Genomic DNA, 19019 nt, shown 5'->3' with positions numbered 1-19019 from the left:
TCATAGTTTCACAAAGATCAGGAGAAAACACAGACAACACACAAGCTTAAACTTATTGTTCCCAGTTCTGTATGTGACCAGGAAGATTTGACAGAATCAAGTAGATGCAGGCTTTTTTTAATGTTTATTTCCAGAAGAAGAAAAGTTTTCTGTACTCTGTTTCAGTCCCAGTCTAAGATGTGGCCAGATGTTTGGGTTTTTGTGATATCACAAATCGTTTGGAGGACAATTTCACAACTTACAGTGGTGCTGTTTTTGTTTTTGAACTTGGATTAAACCAGAACTCATGTGCCTAGAAATGTCAAATATCAGATAGATTCTTAATATATTTCTTTTTATTTTGTTGTTTGTACCCTGACTCTCACCCTCTGACTCTGAATTGGATAACCAAAACAAAAAGTAAAGATGGATTATTTACATTCGTGTGGAAGAAGACTATTTTACAGACATCTTTAATTCTCTTAGATCCATAGTTAACAGCTTAAATTTAATTGTATAAACACAATATTGGATTTATTTTTGTGTTTCAACGTAAAAGGACATTAAATGACCAGCATGAAGAATGAATACTTAATTTAAAAAAAAAAAAAATTCTTTATTGGCTGATATTTGGGTAAAAAACCTCCTTTTTTCTGACCTTTAAGTGTATTTTTCTTAATTAAAACACATCAGTATCATAAAAATGTTTAATTTCACACTTGTTGTAGCTCATTAATTGTAAATAATTTTCATATCCTCCTTTATGAGACTGAAATTATTTTTAGTTAATGAGCCACTTAGTTCAAGGTGTCCACACAGTGCAGGGTTGGAGGATTTTGACCCCTATCCTTTTATAACTAATAACCTAAGAAACATTGTGTACAATCAACATGAACACACCTGCAAGTGCAGCTCCAAGTGGGGAAAAAAAATGTGAACCTGTCCTTAAATTTGTCCTCTCTTACAGAAAACTGTGTATGGTGCTAATGTTGTCATCTTTGAGGGAATCTTAGCCTTCGCCAACAAGGAGCTGCTCAAGGTATGAATATCAGCATCCCCTCCACTCTGTTTTACTTTTCTTTTACAGTTTTCTTCCTTAGAATATTTCAAATGTGCATGTCTGAGGCACCATCAGCCTCAGACATGCACATTAAATCACCTGTGCTCCCTGTGATGCTTGGATTGAACTTCAGCTGGTTGTTGATGCTAAAATGCATTGAGTTGCTGCGATGTGATTGGCTGATTAGTGTTAACAAGAAGTTGAGTGTATATTCATATTTATGTAATAATAATAATACATTTTATTTATAAAGCGCCTTTCAAGACACCCAAGGACACTTTACAATAGGATAAAACACATAATGGAAAAATGACAAAATGAGGAACAATAAAACAAAAGCACAAGATAAAATTAACAAACAGTGGGTTCACAGTGAATATGCAGATTTGAATTTCACAGGGAGTCAGTGAAGTTCCTGAAGAACAGGGGTGATGTGCTGGTAGGAGGGGTATGTGTATATTTATCTGGACTATAAAGAATAAGAAGAATATGTGATCAAGATATGATGCAGAAATGGACTCAAATTAAGCTTTATTTCAAAAGTTTGCATTTTAGGCTCCTAAAGCTGATATTTACATGCATTTTTATGCATGTGTAGAGAAGACTGGTGCTAGGAGGCTAAGGATACACTACATTCCCCTGTCATCATTGCAATGCTCTTGAGGGTCAGAGGGAATAAACACGTATAAAAAGAGGTATTCTTCATTGCTAATCAGTCCTGCAGTCACTCTCTCCAGCCTCTTCTATTGTGTATGAGTGAGTGTGAGAGAGCAGGACAGCTGGACTGTGATGATAAGACAGGCAGCCTCTCCTGAGACCCAGCTGTGTAGCTGATTACCATCTGATTAAGTTAAAACAGTCAGCGTCTCCTGTGATCAATGGTGTTTTGTGTCCATTCTTGTAATTGAATTCAATTACAGCTGCAGATCTGATATGCTAATAAAGAGGTTTGCTTTAAGAAACCGAGCTGTTGCAAAGGGACATGGCTAATAATAGGATTTGGTGCTTCTCTCACGCTATCAGACCATTGTGGCCAGTGTTGCAGATCATTATGGAAGACTGCTTCATAGTAGGAGGATCTTTGAGTTATTGTGATGAAGCAGCTTGTTTTTCAGATAATTTATTCATTGGATTTTCTAAAGATGTCATGTTTTTGTCTGTATGTTGTTGATCTGAATTTTAATCATGATTGATATGTATTTTCTAAGTAGAAAAATATGTGGTTTTAATTTATAAAAAACAGTTTGGGATTATTTTTTGTTTGGATTGAACAGTAATAAGTGTGGAGTAAAACATTTGTGTATTGTCCCTGATACAGCTATACCTTTTCATTTTTCAGTTGTATTCATGCTCAGTCCTGAAACCACCAGCAATAATGTTTGATGCATGATATGATGTGTAATCCTGCACTTGTACTTAAACAAAAAATCAACAAATTTCCACCTTTTCTTTACTATATCATAAATGTCATCCACACATGCTGGATAAATCCACAGATTTCCCTGGTGCTCATTGCACATTAAAGGCTTGTAGCTGTATTAAAGGGAAACTTTCCCATTTTCCTGCTTCATCACTGTAGCAAAAGAAAACCGGGAGCTCTGTGTTAGACCAGGTTAGGAAATGATCTAGAGCCACAGCCTTGCTCTCTAACCTTTGGGGACCAGGCCACTCTTCATTCACCTCCTCCTTCAAGCTGACACCAGTGCTTATCCAGCAACCTGCCACCTTTTGGTTGGTCAGTCTGTCAGATTTACAGCAGCCTGAACTGCCAGCCAGTGGCTTTTTGTGCAACTGAGTTATAACTGTGCTCCTGCTGCCGTCCTCCTCTAAATCACACACAAACTTCTTTTAATTTCAGAAACCATCAATAGTTCTTTGTGTTGCCTCCTTGTTGTCCCACCTTTGTTGTGATGCTGCCCCATTGATTTTTGTCTTCTGGCTTTGCTGAATTGAGCTTTAGTTTAATGGAGCTTAGTTGGTGGATCGGGGCTGACTTTCTCTTTGAAGCTGCAATGATAACTGGTGTTTCCTGCGATTCTTCAGCATGTCCCAACCCCAGCGTCAAGCTTCCGCTGTAAAAATGTCAAATCATTGAAGCAGCTAAAAGTGCCTTTCACAGACACTGACTTTATTGACACTGAAAAATTAAGTCTGTGCAATTTGTGCTCTTTACTTCCTCTTCTTCTTTAATACATTTATCCTTCTTGTGCAAGATAAAAAATACTATTAATAATATTTTGCACTGTGAATCATGTTATGTTATTTTAGTTGCATATAAGGATTAAATGTCCCATTTCCGTTTTTTATGTCCCACTTTAAATTCTGACTATATCAAGATCAAGTGTTTACTGCAGAGAGCTGGGAATATAAAACACTCCCTAACTGATAGAACTGATGGGTAGTGACATTTGTTAGAAGCATTCAGGCTTTTTGAAAAATAAATATGTAGCTCTCAGCAGTTGTTTCTGTCATTTTTACTCAGGCTTACCCTCAGACAGTAATCTAAGGCTAGCAGTAAAATAATGAATAAAACATAATTCATTCCCTGTCTTCAGAAATTCTGTGAACTGAAACTTTGTGTTGGCCTACAGAGAACTCTTCAAACATAAATGACCCCAGTGTCCTGCACTACAGCCACTAGTTTTATCACATAAAAAGCACACAGTAAAAGCACATACACACACCAGAGCTACATTTCAGGGGCAACTGTGGATCAGGAGGTCACTGATGATGAGGAAGGTTTGTGGTATGATTCTTAGCTCCTCCAGTCTACATGTCAAAGTTTCTTGACAAACAGTCAGGATATACAGATGTACAGTCAAGTTGCAAGATATTTCACCTTAGAGAAGTGACCTCAGTGGATCCAACAGTACTCTGCATAAGTAAAGTATGTGTAGCGCAAAAAGAGATACCTTTGAATGGGATTCAGTCTGTTCACGCAAACTCCAAAGTTTTATGTGCTCAGCCAGACTAACCATTATTTACAGGGAAATGGCCCCAATAACAGGATCCTAGGGGCGGACATATGTTAACATAAGCTATTAGAGGATATAAATATGTCCACTGCCAGCAATTTTAAAAAAGTACTGGACCATTGATGGAGCGTCTTGTTAATGTATGTGTGTGTGTGATGCTGTTATGGATACTTTTGCAAATCAAGGAGAACTACAGCTTTTTGACAGTACTGGATGTTTATGTCATTGTTTTTACAGCGTGATTAATTATACTTAGTAATTGAACTGAAAAAGAGTAGCAAAACTTAAAAATATATTGTAGGACTGTTGTGTTGTGTGAGTAGTACAGATTGTATGGGCTCAAAATGTGGTCATAAATATTTTGTACTTGTAAATCAGTTTTGTATGTGTAAAAAGAATTTGTGTGTGCGTAAAAAAGATTTGTATGTGTAAAAAAGATTTGTGTGTGTGTAAAAAAGATTTGTATGTGTAAAAAGAATTTGTGCGTGCGTAAAAAGATTTGTATGTGTAAAAAGAATTTGTGCGTGCGTAAAAAGATTTGTATGTGTAAAAAAGATTTGTGTGTGGACTTAGCCAAAAACCCCCCTGCAAGTTACAAGTACGAATTTTGACCCTATTTTTCTTCCTGTCATCTGATTGGTCAATGTCATGTCAATCACAAATGTAACAATCCAATCAGAGAACAGATGGGTTTGGCTGTCGGAGGGCACTTTTTGAACTGCAGGTCCTTGAAGGAATAAATGCCCTTTACATGCCAACCCAGCGTTTTCCTTCCTCACCACGAAGGAAAACAGTCTGTGGTCGTCCGAGTTTGGTGATTTTTGTGTCACAGGTCTACGTGCTTTATACAGGGACTTCCACAGGCTTTTCAACAGCGCTGCGGACCGCGGGGGGGCAGTGTTTTGGAAATGACAGTCTTCATTACAAAGCTTTCTTCGTTATGAATTAGCATACATGTTTTTATTGAACATTTGAAGAACTAGCAAAAAAAAACAGAAACTGTTGTAGAGGACATAAAGTCAGAGATAGAAACGACAAGGAGCAGGTGCATCTAGTACAGGTAGAGCTGCTGCAAAACCCACAGAGCTCAGCAGCCAGCGCAACAAATTCTGGATCCTTTGCTTTTAGTTAGCAGTTAGCATTAGCAGCACATCCTGCGTCCGATGTGAAAGGACCTTTATGCTGCGCACTGTGACTCACAGCAATGGTCCCGGGTCAGCCCTGACTTTGTGTTAAACTAATCCTAAAGTAATAATGGTATTTCTAACCACTGACATACCACAACTTTATCCTTTCAACAGCTGCTGAAAGTAAGGGGACCTAGCTGCTATCGGATATTTATATAGAGATCCTCCAGCTTCAAACTGTACTACCCTTCAAGGACCTGCAGTTCAAAAAGTGCCCTCCGACAGCCAAACCCATCTGTTCTCTGATTGGATTGTTACATTTGTGATTGACATGACATTGACCAATCAGATGACAGGAAGAAAAATAGGGTCAAAATTCGTACTTGTAACTTGCAGGGGGGTTTTTGGCTAAGTCCACACACAAATCTTTTTTACACATACAAATCTTTTTTACACATACAAATCTTTTTTACGCACGCACAAATTCTTTTTACACATACAAATCTTTTTTACGCACGCACAAATTCTTTTTACACATACAAATCTTTTTTACACACACACAAATCTTTTTACACATACAAATCTTTTTTTACACGCACTTTAACAAATTCTTTTTACACATACAAATCCTGATTTACAAGTACAAAACTGATTTACAAGTACAAAATATTTATGACCACATTTTGAGCCCATAAGATTGCTACTTCATATTTTAATGGCATTTAGACTTTGACATTTTTATTTCAACCTAAATCTCTTTATTTTCTATTATTTCTGTTCATTTGATTAAAAAAGGGTATAATATACGTTAGTAAATGGGGCACAAATGCTTAAACTTTAAGGATACCCAAAAACTTAACTCTGCAGGAAAATCCTGCTACTGGTATTGATATAAAACCTGAACTGGTAGTGCGTTTATGGGGCCAGTACCTTAAAGGTATTGACCCCATAAAGAGTTACAAAAATATCCTAATATCAATAATGATAGTCATTATGTATAATATCTATATGCATGTGCAGAAACATGAAATCACTATAAAATGATCGAATAAATGCAAAAAACTACGCATATAAAAATGTTACAGATCGATGAGTGATTCCTTCTTTTGCCTTTTTTCTGCCAGCTTCTGGACATGAAGGTGTTCGTAGATACAGATTCAGACATCCGCCTCATACGGAGGCTGAAGAGGGACATATCACAACGTGGACGGGACATCAGCGGCATCATCAAACAGTACAATAAATTTGTAAAGCCGGCCTTCGAGCAGTACATTGAGCCGACTGTGCAGGTTGCTGACATCGTGGTTCCCAGAGGTCAGTGGCAGTATTTTTAGTTTACATACAAAAGTACAGGAGCGCTTTTCTCTATCAGCACTTTACACGTTGCTTGTTTTTTATGTGCAGGTGGAGAGAACTTTGTAGCTTTGGATTTGATTGTTCAGCACGTACACAGTCAGCTGGAGAAGGTAAGGAATTCTCAGTTTATGTTTTTATGTTTTACTGACTCAATTGAAGATTCTTTGTGTTTTTCTTGATTTTTCGTGTCATTTGAGGATGTGAGGGATTTCTTTGGAAAATTGCAGCTTTAATTGCATGGTCTTATAAAGGATCACTATACTATGATCTATAGTTTCTGCAGAGAGGTGGAATGTGTTAAACAAGGCTAGCATTAACTATTGCTACATGTTTAGATAGAGCTTCTTATATTTTGCTGACCAGCTTCACTGTAGGGAGGTACATACTCTTCTAAAAACTCTTGGATAGTTGGGAAAACCTTTACGATTCAGCACAATCTTTTTTTTACCTTTCAAAGTAAGTGTGGTGCTGGCTGGTGTGGAATAGTGTGAACGTGGCCTCTGGGGCTTTGAAGGCAAAAAAATCTATTTTATTTATTTTTGTTTTGAGGGGAAATTACACAGGAATAAAAGGCACAAGCAAATTTACCAAAACATCCTAACATCTAAGATTCATCAGAAGTGTCAGGTCCATAATTAGGACAAATAAAAATATAAAGTCTGATTTAAAAAAAAAATCAAAAACACACTTCACCTTAATTTGACTGCTGGCACCTTCATGGTAGTGACACACACCACTTGACCACTTGCAGGTGTGCTTTTGTGCTTTTGTGTCCTGTTCTGGACCGGCTCTCTTGTGCGAACACAGCAGACCACAGCAGAATTTTGATTTGAACTTTCTTTTGAAAAAGAGGAAGAAGCTGCAAGAATTCAAACCCGGTGAACAGGATGGGTTGTGGATAATAACACGATGTCACATGCTGCTCCCTCAGCCGCTGTCTTGCTATTTTTCCCGTCTGATGGTGGAGCACATTAGCTGATGTCAGATTTTTCTCCTCTGCTTCAATAGTTTGGATGAAGTTAAGACACAGTGGCCTTTATGATAAAATAGTACTAAAAATAATTAAGGGTACTAAAAATCAGGAAAGTAAAATTTCTGGACACTTTTCCCTCAGGCCATTTTGAAGTGATGCAGGAAGATTTGTGAGGTCCTTTTATGCTTTTTTTCCTTTTACACCTCGTGGTTAGAGATTTTAAGTAGGTACCTTAAATTAATGACCCCGTAAGGAGAGACGTGTCCTTCATTTTAGCTCACCTCATTGTTCTGTCATCCACTCACTTTTTGATCTACAGCTAACAATGATCTGCTCCACCTTCAGCACATTCACTCATGCTCGCTGGCAGAACACCCACAGCATCTGTCACATTCACAGGCATGTGTGCAGTATGTAATAATGAGAAATAGAAGGGCACACACAGGTCAGCATGACACTGTCCTGTTTTACACTCACATATTCTTCTCTTTACCTTCACTAAAATTACTAAAATATGCATGTTTTAAATTAAAAAACACATTCATGATTATAGTTATAAGGAAAGTACAAAATGTTGGTATTATGTTCTTTCCTTTGTTGCCTTGTAAACTGTATTACCACTACTGTTTGCATGTGTCTTAAATCGCTGCAGCTTTTTTTCCATTTTCATATATAAAGGACGGGGTGGCTCAAGAGCTTTGCACAGTGCTGTATATGCAGAACGTTGCAGATTTTTAAATCAGTACTTCTGACTCGACTGTTGTTTCAGACTGCATTATTTTGGACTTGGTCGTATAAAATTGACAGCTCATGAAATAATTCGCTTGTTTTCACTTGTTGTTTCTACAGTAGAATGAAGTGGTCATAAAAAGCTGATATATGACACAGTTAAACTCTTGTCCAGCCAAACATGAAATTAAAGTTCACAGTTGAAGTGTTTGTCTGTTCAAATGTACGACTCTCCACAGGCAAACATTTATTGTGTATTGTGAATTTGTTGTTTCTCTTTTGGGAGGGGTTTATGTTGTGAATGATCCTTTTTTTCTGACAAGCCGCTTGTCTCACGTTTTGTTTTTCTTATGTTTCTCACTGTTTGCACACACGTGTCTGTGTGTGTGTGTCTCCTTGTACGTGCACGACCCCTCCTCTCCTGGCTGAATGCTGTGTAACCATTCCAGCGTGAGATCACTGTGAGGTACGACTGTTGGTGCTTTTTTTTATTATTACATCCTCTGACTTCTCGTCTTTTTTTCTGCTCTTTTATGTCACCACATTTTCAAGAATGCCTCACTATTTTATTTACAAAGACTAAACTGTTTTTGCTACAAACTCATACACATGTCAGTGCTTCACCTGCCTTTTCACTTAATTCTGTTTTATCCAGATTTCATTTCATTATGGTCAGAGGGTTATAATGATTTTATCATCTCTGTCTCTGTTTAATCTTTTATTTGTTTTGTTCAGCAGAACTATTTGAATGTATTCACTGTGAAAACACCTAACCAGCCTATACTTTTCAACTCATGGATTAAAATAAAAATGTGTCATTAAACATCATTTAAAGTGTCATGACCAATGGCACATTTTGTGTGTAATATTTCTTGTACTGTCATATAACTACAGTATATGACCTGAATAGTGAGTTTAATTGTTTCCTGTAAGTCACTGGAAACCACTAATCATAGTTTGAGTTTAGAAATTCTTTATCACACTTGTTATCTTTTATTTATTCAGGTAAAAGTCTCATTGAGATTGCAGAATTGAAAAAGAAAATGAAATTCTCTTCATTTTGTCCTGGTAGTGAATAAGATCAGAAGCAATCTGCAAAACTATCATCTAGTCTGCTAATGCAGGACAACAGGCCATATTTCAGTGTTTTGGTAGAGCCAGGTGCTATCTGAGCCAAGACTTCCTGCTCTGTGAACTGTTTATTTCAGTTGTTTAAATATTTAGATTTAAAAACAACAATGAGAAAGAGAGAGGGGGGGGAAAATTATCCACTGTGTAATACTGTCTGGAAAGCTTCTGATTGGCATTGACTTCATTTTTCAGAATGACAGTGATCCCAAACAAACTGCCAATGCAGTAAAAGCATACCTGGATAGAAAAACAGAAAATAGATCACTGTCAGTCATGGATCAGTCTCCCCAGAGCCTGAGCCTCAACAATAGTGAAGCAGGTGCTATCTGAGCCAAGACTTCCTGTTCTGTGCACTGTTTATTTAAGCTGCTTAAATATTTAGATTTTAAAATAGAAAAAAAGCGAAATCACTGACAAATGTGTCTCTACTCTCCACATGAATTGTATGCAACCACATCCTGCACAAATGTGATTGGTCAAAAGAAGACAAGTTATTATGTCCTGACTTCCAATCTGGGCCAACAACCTGTTTTTCATGGTTATGAACTTGGTAAAATTCTGATTCGGTTCTCTCAGACATAGATTGGCTAGTTTCCTGAAGTTCCTCAGGTCATGTTCACACCTAACCACAACAACATGCAGCCAGCTCAGTGAAGCCTGTGCCTGTTCACATCATAAAAAAAAGAAATGGGACATGTTTTGGTCCAGAGACACAAAATAGACTTTATGGTGCAGGATAGAGTAGAAAGATCAGTTACTGGTGTCCACAGGATGCTGTAAACTTGCAGAAAAGCTGGAGTAGAGACCTAAATTATGTGTGATCACAGCTGCTCATGTGCTCCTGTATGTGTGAGATGAAACCTGCTGAGAAGTAGAAGTGCTTAGCTTCAGTTCACCCATGAATGAAGATGAATTTGCAAGCCTACTTCAGCTGAAGTTTCAGTGGGTTAAATGGTTTGGTTCATCAATGTGAATCTAAAGTCAGCTCTTAGATGGATTTGTTGAATGTGGAGAAATTCAGGCTGCCCTCACAGCTTTTACTGAAACTAATCTCAGTTTCTGAAGTTGAGTCACCTGAAGTGAACCCCACTCATGAGATAAATTGAACTGAGCGTGCTCCTCAGTGCAGAGCTGGAATGTGTTTGTTCGGTGTTGTACAGCAGCAATGTGGTGAAGCTGTTTCACTGCTAATACTCTTCTCTCTCTTCCTTTCTCCTCCGTTTTGTTTTTTTTCCTCCTCTTGTCCCTTTGTGTGTGTTTCTTTTCCTCCCTGTGTTTCCTCCTGCCTTCACCTTTAAACACTTAATCTCACCAAACAAATATCTGTCACCTTCTTCAGAGGAAGATGCGCTGGGATATGTGAGCCTCACCTCGTGCACCTTTTTTCACTGTTGTAGTCTTTAAAGATACAGATTTGTAGTCATATAGATTTAATGCACTCAAGCCTTTTTAACTTGTTAAAATATGCACTACATATTCTGACTGTAGTTAAAATGACACGTTTGCTGGGTTTGATTCCACAAATGTAACAGTTCCATTAATCTAAGCTGTGCACAGTTAAAACAAAGCATGCTGTATATTTCAGCAGCAGAGTGTGCATGAAGCAGAATAGTTTCATTGCTCTTTAGTATTCTAAGTAGCATGTGTTTGAAACGGTATGTGCCACATATGCCAAATTTGTAATTTTTTCATGATTGCTTTTATTGTTTTTCTGTTTGTGGCCTCAAGGTCATGGCACGCATTGATATATTTAAGTGCAAACTTTTGTCTGACATTATGATCAAAAAGTTCTGAAAACAAAAGCCTTGCTAGATTTAAACTTGGAAGACCTTTGGCTCATCTTGCACGTCTAGAAAGCTTCCAGTGCCACGAACAATGGAGCAATAGAGTTGAAGAGTCCACAGTTTCTAAATCTAAAGACTCTGCATCAGGTGAAAAGCCAGGGCAGGATCAAGTCTTTCATTTTTTGACATTTACAGAGTTTTGCACTCTGAATTTGCCCCCCAGAGTGATTCTGTCGATTCCTGAAGTGTCTGAGGGAGAACACTGATTGAAAACTCTGTTAAATAAAGCAAGGCTTTTAATGCTGTATTTCTGAAAGTCTGGCAGCTGTCACACCAAAATCAGCTTCTTTCTCGACTTTTGCTTTAAAATCAAAAAGGCTTGTTAAACCGTGTAATGTGGGGCGAGTTACACAAAGATGCCTTATGCTTATGCTGGGGTGGCCAAACACTGTAATCCAGAAGACCTCACCACTCTACATATTTATCGTTAGTGTAGGAATCAGTGCCACTGACATTAGTCCTGATTATAGCAGGTAATATCTACACAGACCGGTGAGATGGATGGACGTCTTGGCCAATTTCAATTCAAAGGAAACTCTGTTTATCTTTGTGAAACCGGCCCCTCATCAGTTAACCTTAAAATGTCTGCTTTGCAGAGCGTTTAGCCGTTGGTGTTTGTAAGCAGTGCACTCTCTGTAGTGGCTTGTGGTAGGACTTAAGATGCTTGCAGCTTCTTAATGTAACCTCTTTGAGCATCGTTCTGTGTCGTGTGATTTTGTGATTCTGGGTGTAAAAAGTTGATCATTGATTACAGATTTGATATTTAAAGGCAGTTCATGAAAATGACACTTGAACCTTTTTTAAGCAGCAGATATGAGAACTGATATGCAGATATTGAAGCCTTTCTGTTTACATCAGGGCAGTTCTGGCTCATCGGTCAGCTGACTGATTACATCACTATGCTGGATGATTATTAGATGTCACTTAAGTATAAAAAAACAAATAAGTACTAATTAAATCAATTTCTGAATTAATGAAATGATTTTAGGTTACATTTGTATTAGTAAGTATGTGAGCAGCCGTACAATACCCAGCCTTTTGAAATATTTATTGTCACAAAACCTAAAATAGTAACTTGTGTTTTCAATATTTTCTTTCAGAATAATAAAAAAAAAAGAGATGAAAAATGAACTGATTGGTTCTGATTAGTTAACCTGCAAATCCAGAAAAAGTATTTAGTTGAATGAAGGTAGACACATCTCTTACTTTGGATGCATGAATGTGTTTTGTTTGCCGCAGATCGGCTCTGGCCTCAGCTCACCAGGGTCAGCCTTTACCCAAAACCCTCAGCGTGATGGAGAGCACGCCACAGGTCCGTGGCATGCACACCATAATCAGGTCAGAACACACAGTCTTTCATACGCTCATTTCACAAGCAAAGTCTTGTTAAAATTGGCCAGTGAGTAGGGTTTAGAGACACCTAGCTATGAGGCTGTAGATTTGCAATCAAACCCTGTCTCGCACTTTACACATTTTTACAGGTCTACTGTGGGCACCACTTCAAAATAAAAAAAAAAAGACAGGACCTTTCTATAATGACAGTTTTCCAAAGCTGCCCGCTGCCTTCATAAATTCACTGAAGATGGCAACAAAGTGGAGAGGACATTTCCTTGCACTTCAAAATAAATCACTTCCTGTCAATTCTTTGCCCAGTATTACCAAACTTAAAACTTGCAGGTTAAACACGACGGTAAACATGATAATATCATGTTTCAATATATCTTTTTAGTAAACCTAACAGTGTGCAGCAGATCATTTAAACCAGTGCTTGTGTGGTGCAGTCAGCACAGGTGAGCTATAGAGCTGCTGCAGTTGGGATGTGGATCACGAGAGGAAATTTTAAAAGTCATTTCTTTAAAAATTATAATCAAACAAGAGCTTGCTAGTGTTATGGTGCTGACTTTTTATTTAGCCTTAAAAAAATCACTCATTTACACCAAGACGTTTTCACCTGTGAACATAAAAGGTTCATACTTTTCTTTTTTTTAAAAATAAAAAAGCAGAGGGTCATCCTGTTTGCACCTGCCGTCTGTGTTTGTGTAGGAACAGGGAAACTAACCGAGATGAGTTTATCTTCTACTCCAAGAGATTAATGAGGCTCCTGATAGAACATGCCCTCTCCTTCCTGCCTCTCAAGGTGAGTTTTTGTGTGAAGATTTTTAACTGAAGGCCTGCTCTTACTCCTGTAGAGCACATTTTCTCTGCTGTTGCTTATGCTCCATAACAGGTTGGCGTTTCTATTCTGAACAGGAAGTCTACTAATAACATTTTTAATAGTAGTAGCAGCATCAACTCTTGCCAAGATTTGTCTTGATGCATGCTCAGTCATCCAGGTAAGTAAATCCCAAACGCCTGAATCCGTTCATCTGGACGTAGGATTTTCAGACTGAGTGACGAAAGTGACAAAATGTTTCTCCCACTGAAAATGCTACGTCCAGATGAACAGATTCAATGTTTTGGGATTTTGCTAAGATTGTTTTACTTCAGCCTTTAATTTCCTTTTGTTCCTCTTGGCTCTTTTTCCTCCTCCGCAGTCAGTGTCTGTGGAAACGCCACAGGGTAGCATCTATGAGGGGAAGAGGCTGTGCGGTAACAGAGTAAGTCCTTTAAGATGACATTAACAGTTACTATAATGAGGGAACAGTTAACTTGAGATGATAATTTTGCACATATCGCTCTAGTAAACCTCACAAAAATGTCTGTTTTTCCAGATAACGGGTGTTTCTATCCTGAGGGCGGGAGAGACCATGGAGCAGGCTCTGATGGCTGTGTGTAAAGACATCAGACTTGGAAAGATCCTCATTCAGACCAATCATGACACAGGAGAACCAGAGGTGTGTGTTTCAGGCAATGCTATAAAAGTTTTATCAGTGTGGCAACATTAAAAACACAGTTTTACATGTTAGATCTAGCTGGTTCTTCGTGTTCGACTCTGTGTTGTCCAAACAGGATTGTCTCTTTAATAAGTTGCTTGTTTGATTTTTTTTCCCCACAGTGCTAATTATTGTACAAGATTTTTATCTTGTATAGATTTAATAACTTTAGCTATCAATGGGGGGAAAAGCTTTCTCACTGTTTTTTTTTTTCTCTCCATCCTCCAGCTTCATTACCTTCGTCTGCCAAAAGACATCAGTGAAGACTACGTCATCCTCATGGACAGCACCGTGTCCACCGGAGCTGCTGCGCTCATGGCGGTCAGAGTTCTGCTGGTAGGTTGGCCCAACGGCTTCACGGCTCAAAATACGTTCTAGGTTAATATTGCCTGTCTTGACCCAAGAGCAAAAAGACATTGTTATGCTAACAGACTTTCACTTCCTGGTTAAATAAAGGTGAAAATTGGTGTCCTAAAAAGTGGTGATGTTTTTAATTCTCTCTAAGCTACCTTAGTGTGATTACTGTAGGGATTAGGCTGTTTGGCCAGCTCCAACCCTTCAGGGCTGAAGTGTCTGTTTCAGGGTAGGCAAACAATGAAATATGCTTGTTTTTAAAAGATACCATCAGTTTAATAAAAGTGCTACAGGTGATTTATAATATCCATTATAAAACATTGTGCAGGCTCAGGTCATTAGTATTTATTATCCTGTGATGCTGCTAATGAAGCCGAAGTTATTTTTTAAATATATGAAATTATTCATTCTGGTTGGATGTGTTTTTTCACCGACATCGTCTAGAAATACAGTTGTGGTCAAAAGTTTACATACACTTGTAAAGAACATATCATGGCTCTCTTGAGTTTCCCGTTATTCCTACAACTGTGATTTTTCTCTGATAGAGTGATTGGAACAGATACTTCTATGTCGGAAATGCAGCTCTGCCACGGAAAACTCAAGAGAGCCATGATATTATGTTCTTTACAAGTGTATGTAAACTTTTGATCACAACTGTAAGTTCTGTGTTTCTCCACATGAAGGACCACGATGTAGCTGAGGATAAGATCTTCCTGTTGTCCCTGCTGATGGCTGAGATGGGGGTCCATTCGGTGGCCTACGCCTTCCCTAAAGTTCGGATCATCACCACCGCCGTAGACAAGGAGGTCAACGACCAGTTCCACATCATACCAGGCATCGGTGAGTACATGCACTCTGGCTTTATCAAAGTTCATTCATCATCTGTTTGAAAAACGTTGTACTTTTAATAGACTGTTAACATGATTTATAGAGTTTTAAGCATAATTAGCCTCATAAATCTTCTGGTTTTGCCAAAAAAAACAAAACAGTGTGTTAAGAAACTTTACCCTAGATATGCTGTCAGTAAAGTTGTCCTGATAAGAAACAAGGACTGTGTCAGAGGCCTTAATAGAAGAACTGAATTGACTTTGCAGAGCTGGAAGAGATCAACAACCAAGTTTGTTTTTTGCCCTCTGGCCTTGAAATGTATTTTTAGCCTTTATTGACAAACAGTGGGAGGCTAGAAGGTCACCTATAAATCAATAAGAGACATTAAAAGGTAAATCATCTGTGAATTACACCAAGTACAAACCCACTGCTGCATGGACGAAAGCTCTACTGTTTGCAGACAAAATCTAGCACCAACAGAGCAGCTACAGGGTGTTTGAGAGTTTGGGAAAGCCACAGAAAAGTCAGTGGTGTGTTTTAGGTTCATTTAAAATAGATTATTAGCCAAGATTATAAATATTTTAATAGCAAGGTAAATGGAGTCTAATTGGGAAGGTTTACAATGTAAACATTTCCTCGAAAGAGCTCTGTTCTTTATGCGCACACTGTAATCTCACATCCAAATCAGTGGCAGCAAAGCTGCAAAAATGATCTTAGAAATTTCCCACTGTGGCTATAAATGAGCCTCTCGGTACACAGTGTAGCTTATAATCTTATAAAGTTAGGAAAAAATAAAAAAGGCAGTTATGTTCTTTAAAATCTTCCACATTTGCAGCGGATGTCACCCATTACAGAGAACGCATTAAAGAAAAGTCCAACTTTTTCTGTCTCGTCTCCTTTCTCCTGCTCCTCTCAGGGAATTTCGGAGATCGTTACTTTGGCACCGATGCTCCATCGGACTGGTGTGAAAGCGACGAGGGGATGGAGTTCTGAGGGGAGAGGGCCAATCATGGAGGTGCAGGGTTGTTACAAAAGCACTTAGTCACTGAAAGAAGAAGACGACAGCTGATTGGTGCCATTGATGTCCTCCTGAACAGTCAGCTGTTGCTGTACAAACTGCTTCCCATTCACAATGATACACTTTAAAGTCAGTTTGGTTATTAAAGAAGTCAGTGAGGAGCCAAAGTTGAAAGTGTTAGCTGTCCTGCAGGATGCGGGATGCTTCTAAAAAAGATGATATACCATTAAGTTATAATTTAAAAAGGGGAAACCTAAAGCTACCTATTGAAAAAGAACTAATTCTGGGTTAATAATTTTGCCAGTGATGTGTTTTTGTTGCTGAAGCTGCAGCCCGTGAACCTTCAGGGGTGATGTTTCGATTTGCATCAGTTTACTGGAAAAGCTGACCTTCATAATCTGTATAATGTAAATAAAATGACTAATTGACAGATTTTAAAACCTAGCTGATAAGTTAACTGGAAGATCCAGCTAGAGCGATGCTCAGTTATAATCATTAGATGTATAAGCAGTTTATGAAAATGGTCACTTCCTGGTGCCGGGTCAGTCAATAATAATGTTATCATTTGCTTTGCACATATACATAAAGACGAGCGTGGACAGTTTTAGGTGATGCGTCCGGCCTAGTTAGCGGTGTAGCTTGATGTTTTTCTCTCCTAGCTTAAAGCTCTCTGTAAGAATCAGTGAATTCCAGCTTTGCTCTGCTGCTGAAGCTGCAGCTGTCTGTACTGTAAAACACTTTTATCTCAGGCGACTTCCACTGAAAGGGACAGCAATGACTCATACTTGAAGAAGACTGACCGAGTGAAAAGGTGAAAGGGTTTAGGTTTCTTTTTATTCGGTTACTCTCCTGTTAAATTGTTTTTTTTCTCAGTGTCTTTGACTTTATGCCACCAGGTTCCTGTACAGCAATAAGAGAGCCAGGATATCCCAGTTAGTTATTTTTTATTGAAGCAATTTAAACTTTGAGATTTTAAACATTTCTGCCAAGCTTTAGCTGCTAATTGAATCAACACATAACTAAGGAATGCTTTGTACTGTATTTCTTGTCAGCTCTTGACCTGAAACCCCTGTTACTGTGAGATTTTATCGATTCTCATCAACAGAAAACATCTTAAACCAAATGACAGCAGGGGTCTTTGCTGCTATAACCTTTTGATTTCCAACAGAGCTGCATTCAGATTTCCCAGATTTGGCTTTAAGTCTTAGTAGCATTTCTTGTGTAAATGCCACATACTGCTTCTGTTTGCAGAAATTTAAAAAAAATGTTTTCTTATTTATTTATTGTATTGTTTGCAGGGTTCTTCACACATTGAACACATCACAGATGTTTATTCAGACTGCATCATGAAAATGTTTGCATGTTATATGTTTTCAGTTCTGTACTCTTATCCAGTGCCGTATCTTTTTGTTTAATGGACAGTTTGATTTGAGAAACACAGATTTAAAAACAGTTTAAATTTAGCTCTTTCAGGTGCTTCAATGCTTAAACGCCTCACCTGTGCACCTGCTCCTTAGAGGCCTCATTTCCACCACACAGTGCGACTGCTTCTTGGTACCACAATTTTCAGTGTTTTAAGCAAGCTGAGAAAATGCTGACTGAAATCCTGCATTTCCAAAGCCACATACGTGCCATCGTTGCCTTTCGTGTGTTTTGCTTCATATAATGTTGCACTTTGCTGTGATGGCTACTCTCCTCGACGTTGAGGTGAAGTGAGAAGCTGGTACCAAAAAGCGGGTAAAGTTGATGATGAGGCTTTGGGGAGCAGGAACAGCAGCTGTGTGGATATTGTTACACATGTGCCAAATGTCCACTGTGAGCAAAACTCTAAAGCCGGGATGTCAAACATCAGTTCACAGCCCACAAATGGCCACAAATAATCTCAAGTGAGCCACGCCCATAATATTATGTAAGTGTCGTCTTTTTCCTTTTCTTTCAGCTGTTTCAATTCAGGGTCACCACATCGGCCCCTATCTCACCCTGTCCTTAGCCCACCACACCAGTTACCCCACTCCCTCGTTACTTGTTGTTAATTTACATTTTTTTGTTTAATGGGTCATCCATTTAGAAACTACATTATCTGCAATCTACAAAAGTGCAATCTCAACAGTATGCCTCATCTTTTCCACATTCACAGAGTCTGTTGTCATTTCAGTTACCATTGATGAAAGTGTTAGCTTGTCTAGATTTAAAACTATTAACTTTTCAGATGTTGTCACTCCTGGCTAGTGAAGCTGGGATCTCTCCCAGTTTTTACACTTTGTGAAGTCATCAAATGAGCCAAAATGGACCTGGTTCTGGTCCCCCCGGGCTGCATGTTTGACACCCCGTGCTCTGAAATAACTCTATTCCTTCTGACTTTATGCAAACTGAGTCAATAAAACAGGTCACGTTAGAGCAAATTACAATACGTTACTTGAAAAAATGTGTTCTGGGGATAGTATTGACCTCTCCTTGAGTGATTTACATTATACATGGAAGCTGGAGAACCTTAACTAACAATAAGTTGTGTTTTGGTTTCCTGGTAAGCCATTCCATTGTTATATTTGTGCCAGTTACACCTGTTTGTAAACCAGAAGTCCCATTGTAAAACTTTTCTTTCTTTTTTTGTTTTTCTTTTATCATAAGTGCCACTTCACTTGAACAGAATAAAAACCATTGCAATTTGCTTGCTGTCATGTTGTTATTCTGGAGTTGTCCTCTAGAGGGCAGGGGTATACCTTTGTTATTGTGTACAGCGGAACTGACGCAGACTACAGTTCCTATGCTGTC

The 19019-nt window shown here is 38.4% G+C and overlaps 1 protein-coding gene across 1 annotated transcript in view; it reads left to right on the top strand.

Moving 5' to 3' along the window:
* The window catches only part of si:ch211-243j20.2 (uridine-cytidine kinase-like 1), a 30538-nt gene extending 11623 nt beyond the window's left edge, over positions 1-18915 (top strand). The window contains exons 5-15 of the mRNA XM_031747124.2: positions 947-1018; positions 6266-6455; positions 6546-6607; positions 8649-8665; positions 12414-12512; positions 13218-13311; positions 13709-13771; positions 13886-14008; positions 14276-14383; positions 15085-15241; positions 16146-18915. Of these exons, the coding sequence (XP_031602984.1) occupies positions 947-1018; positions 6266-6455; positions 6546-6607; positions 8649-8665; positions 12414-12512; positions 13218-13311; positions 13709-13771; positions 13886-14008; positions 14276-14383; positions 15085-15241; positions 16146-16222 (1062 nt within the window). The 3' untranslated portion in view covers positions 16223-18915. The remainder of the gene's footprint in view (positions 1-946; positions 1019-6265; positions 6456-6545; positions 6608-8648; positions 8666-12413; positions 12513-13217; positions 13312-13708; positions 13772-13885; positions 14009-14275; positions 14384-15084; positions 15242-16145) is intronic.
* The last annotated feature ends 104 nt before the right edge of the window (positions 18916-19019 follow it).

The sequence above is a fragment of the Oreochromis aureus genome, linkage group 15 (assembly GCF_013358895.1).
Source record: "Oreochromis aureus strain Israel breed Guangdong linkage group 15, ZZ_aureus, whole genome shotgun sequence".
In the NCBI taxonomy this organism is placed as follows: Eukaryota; Metazoa; Chordata; class Actinopteri; order Cichliformes; family Cichlidae; genus Oreochromis; species Oreochromis aureus.
The sequence above is the reverse complement of the archived record's forward strand: the minus strand, read 5'-3'. Positions and strand labels throughout refer to the sequence as shown.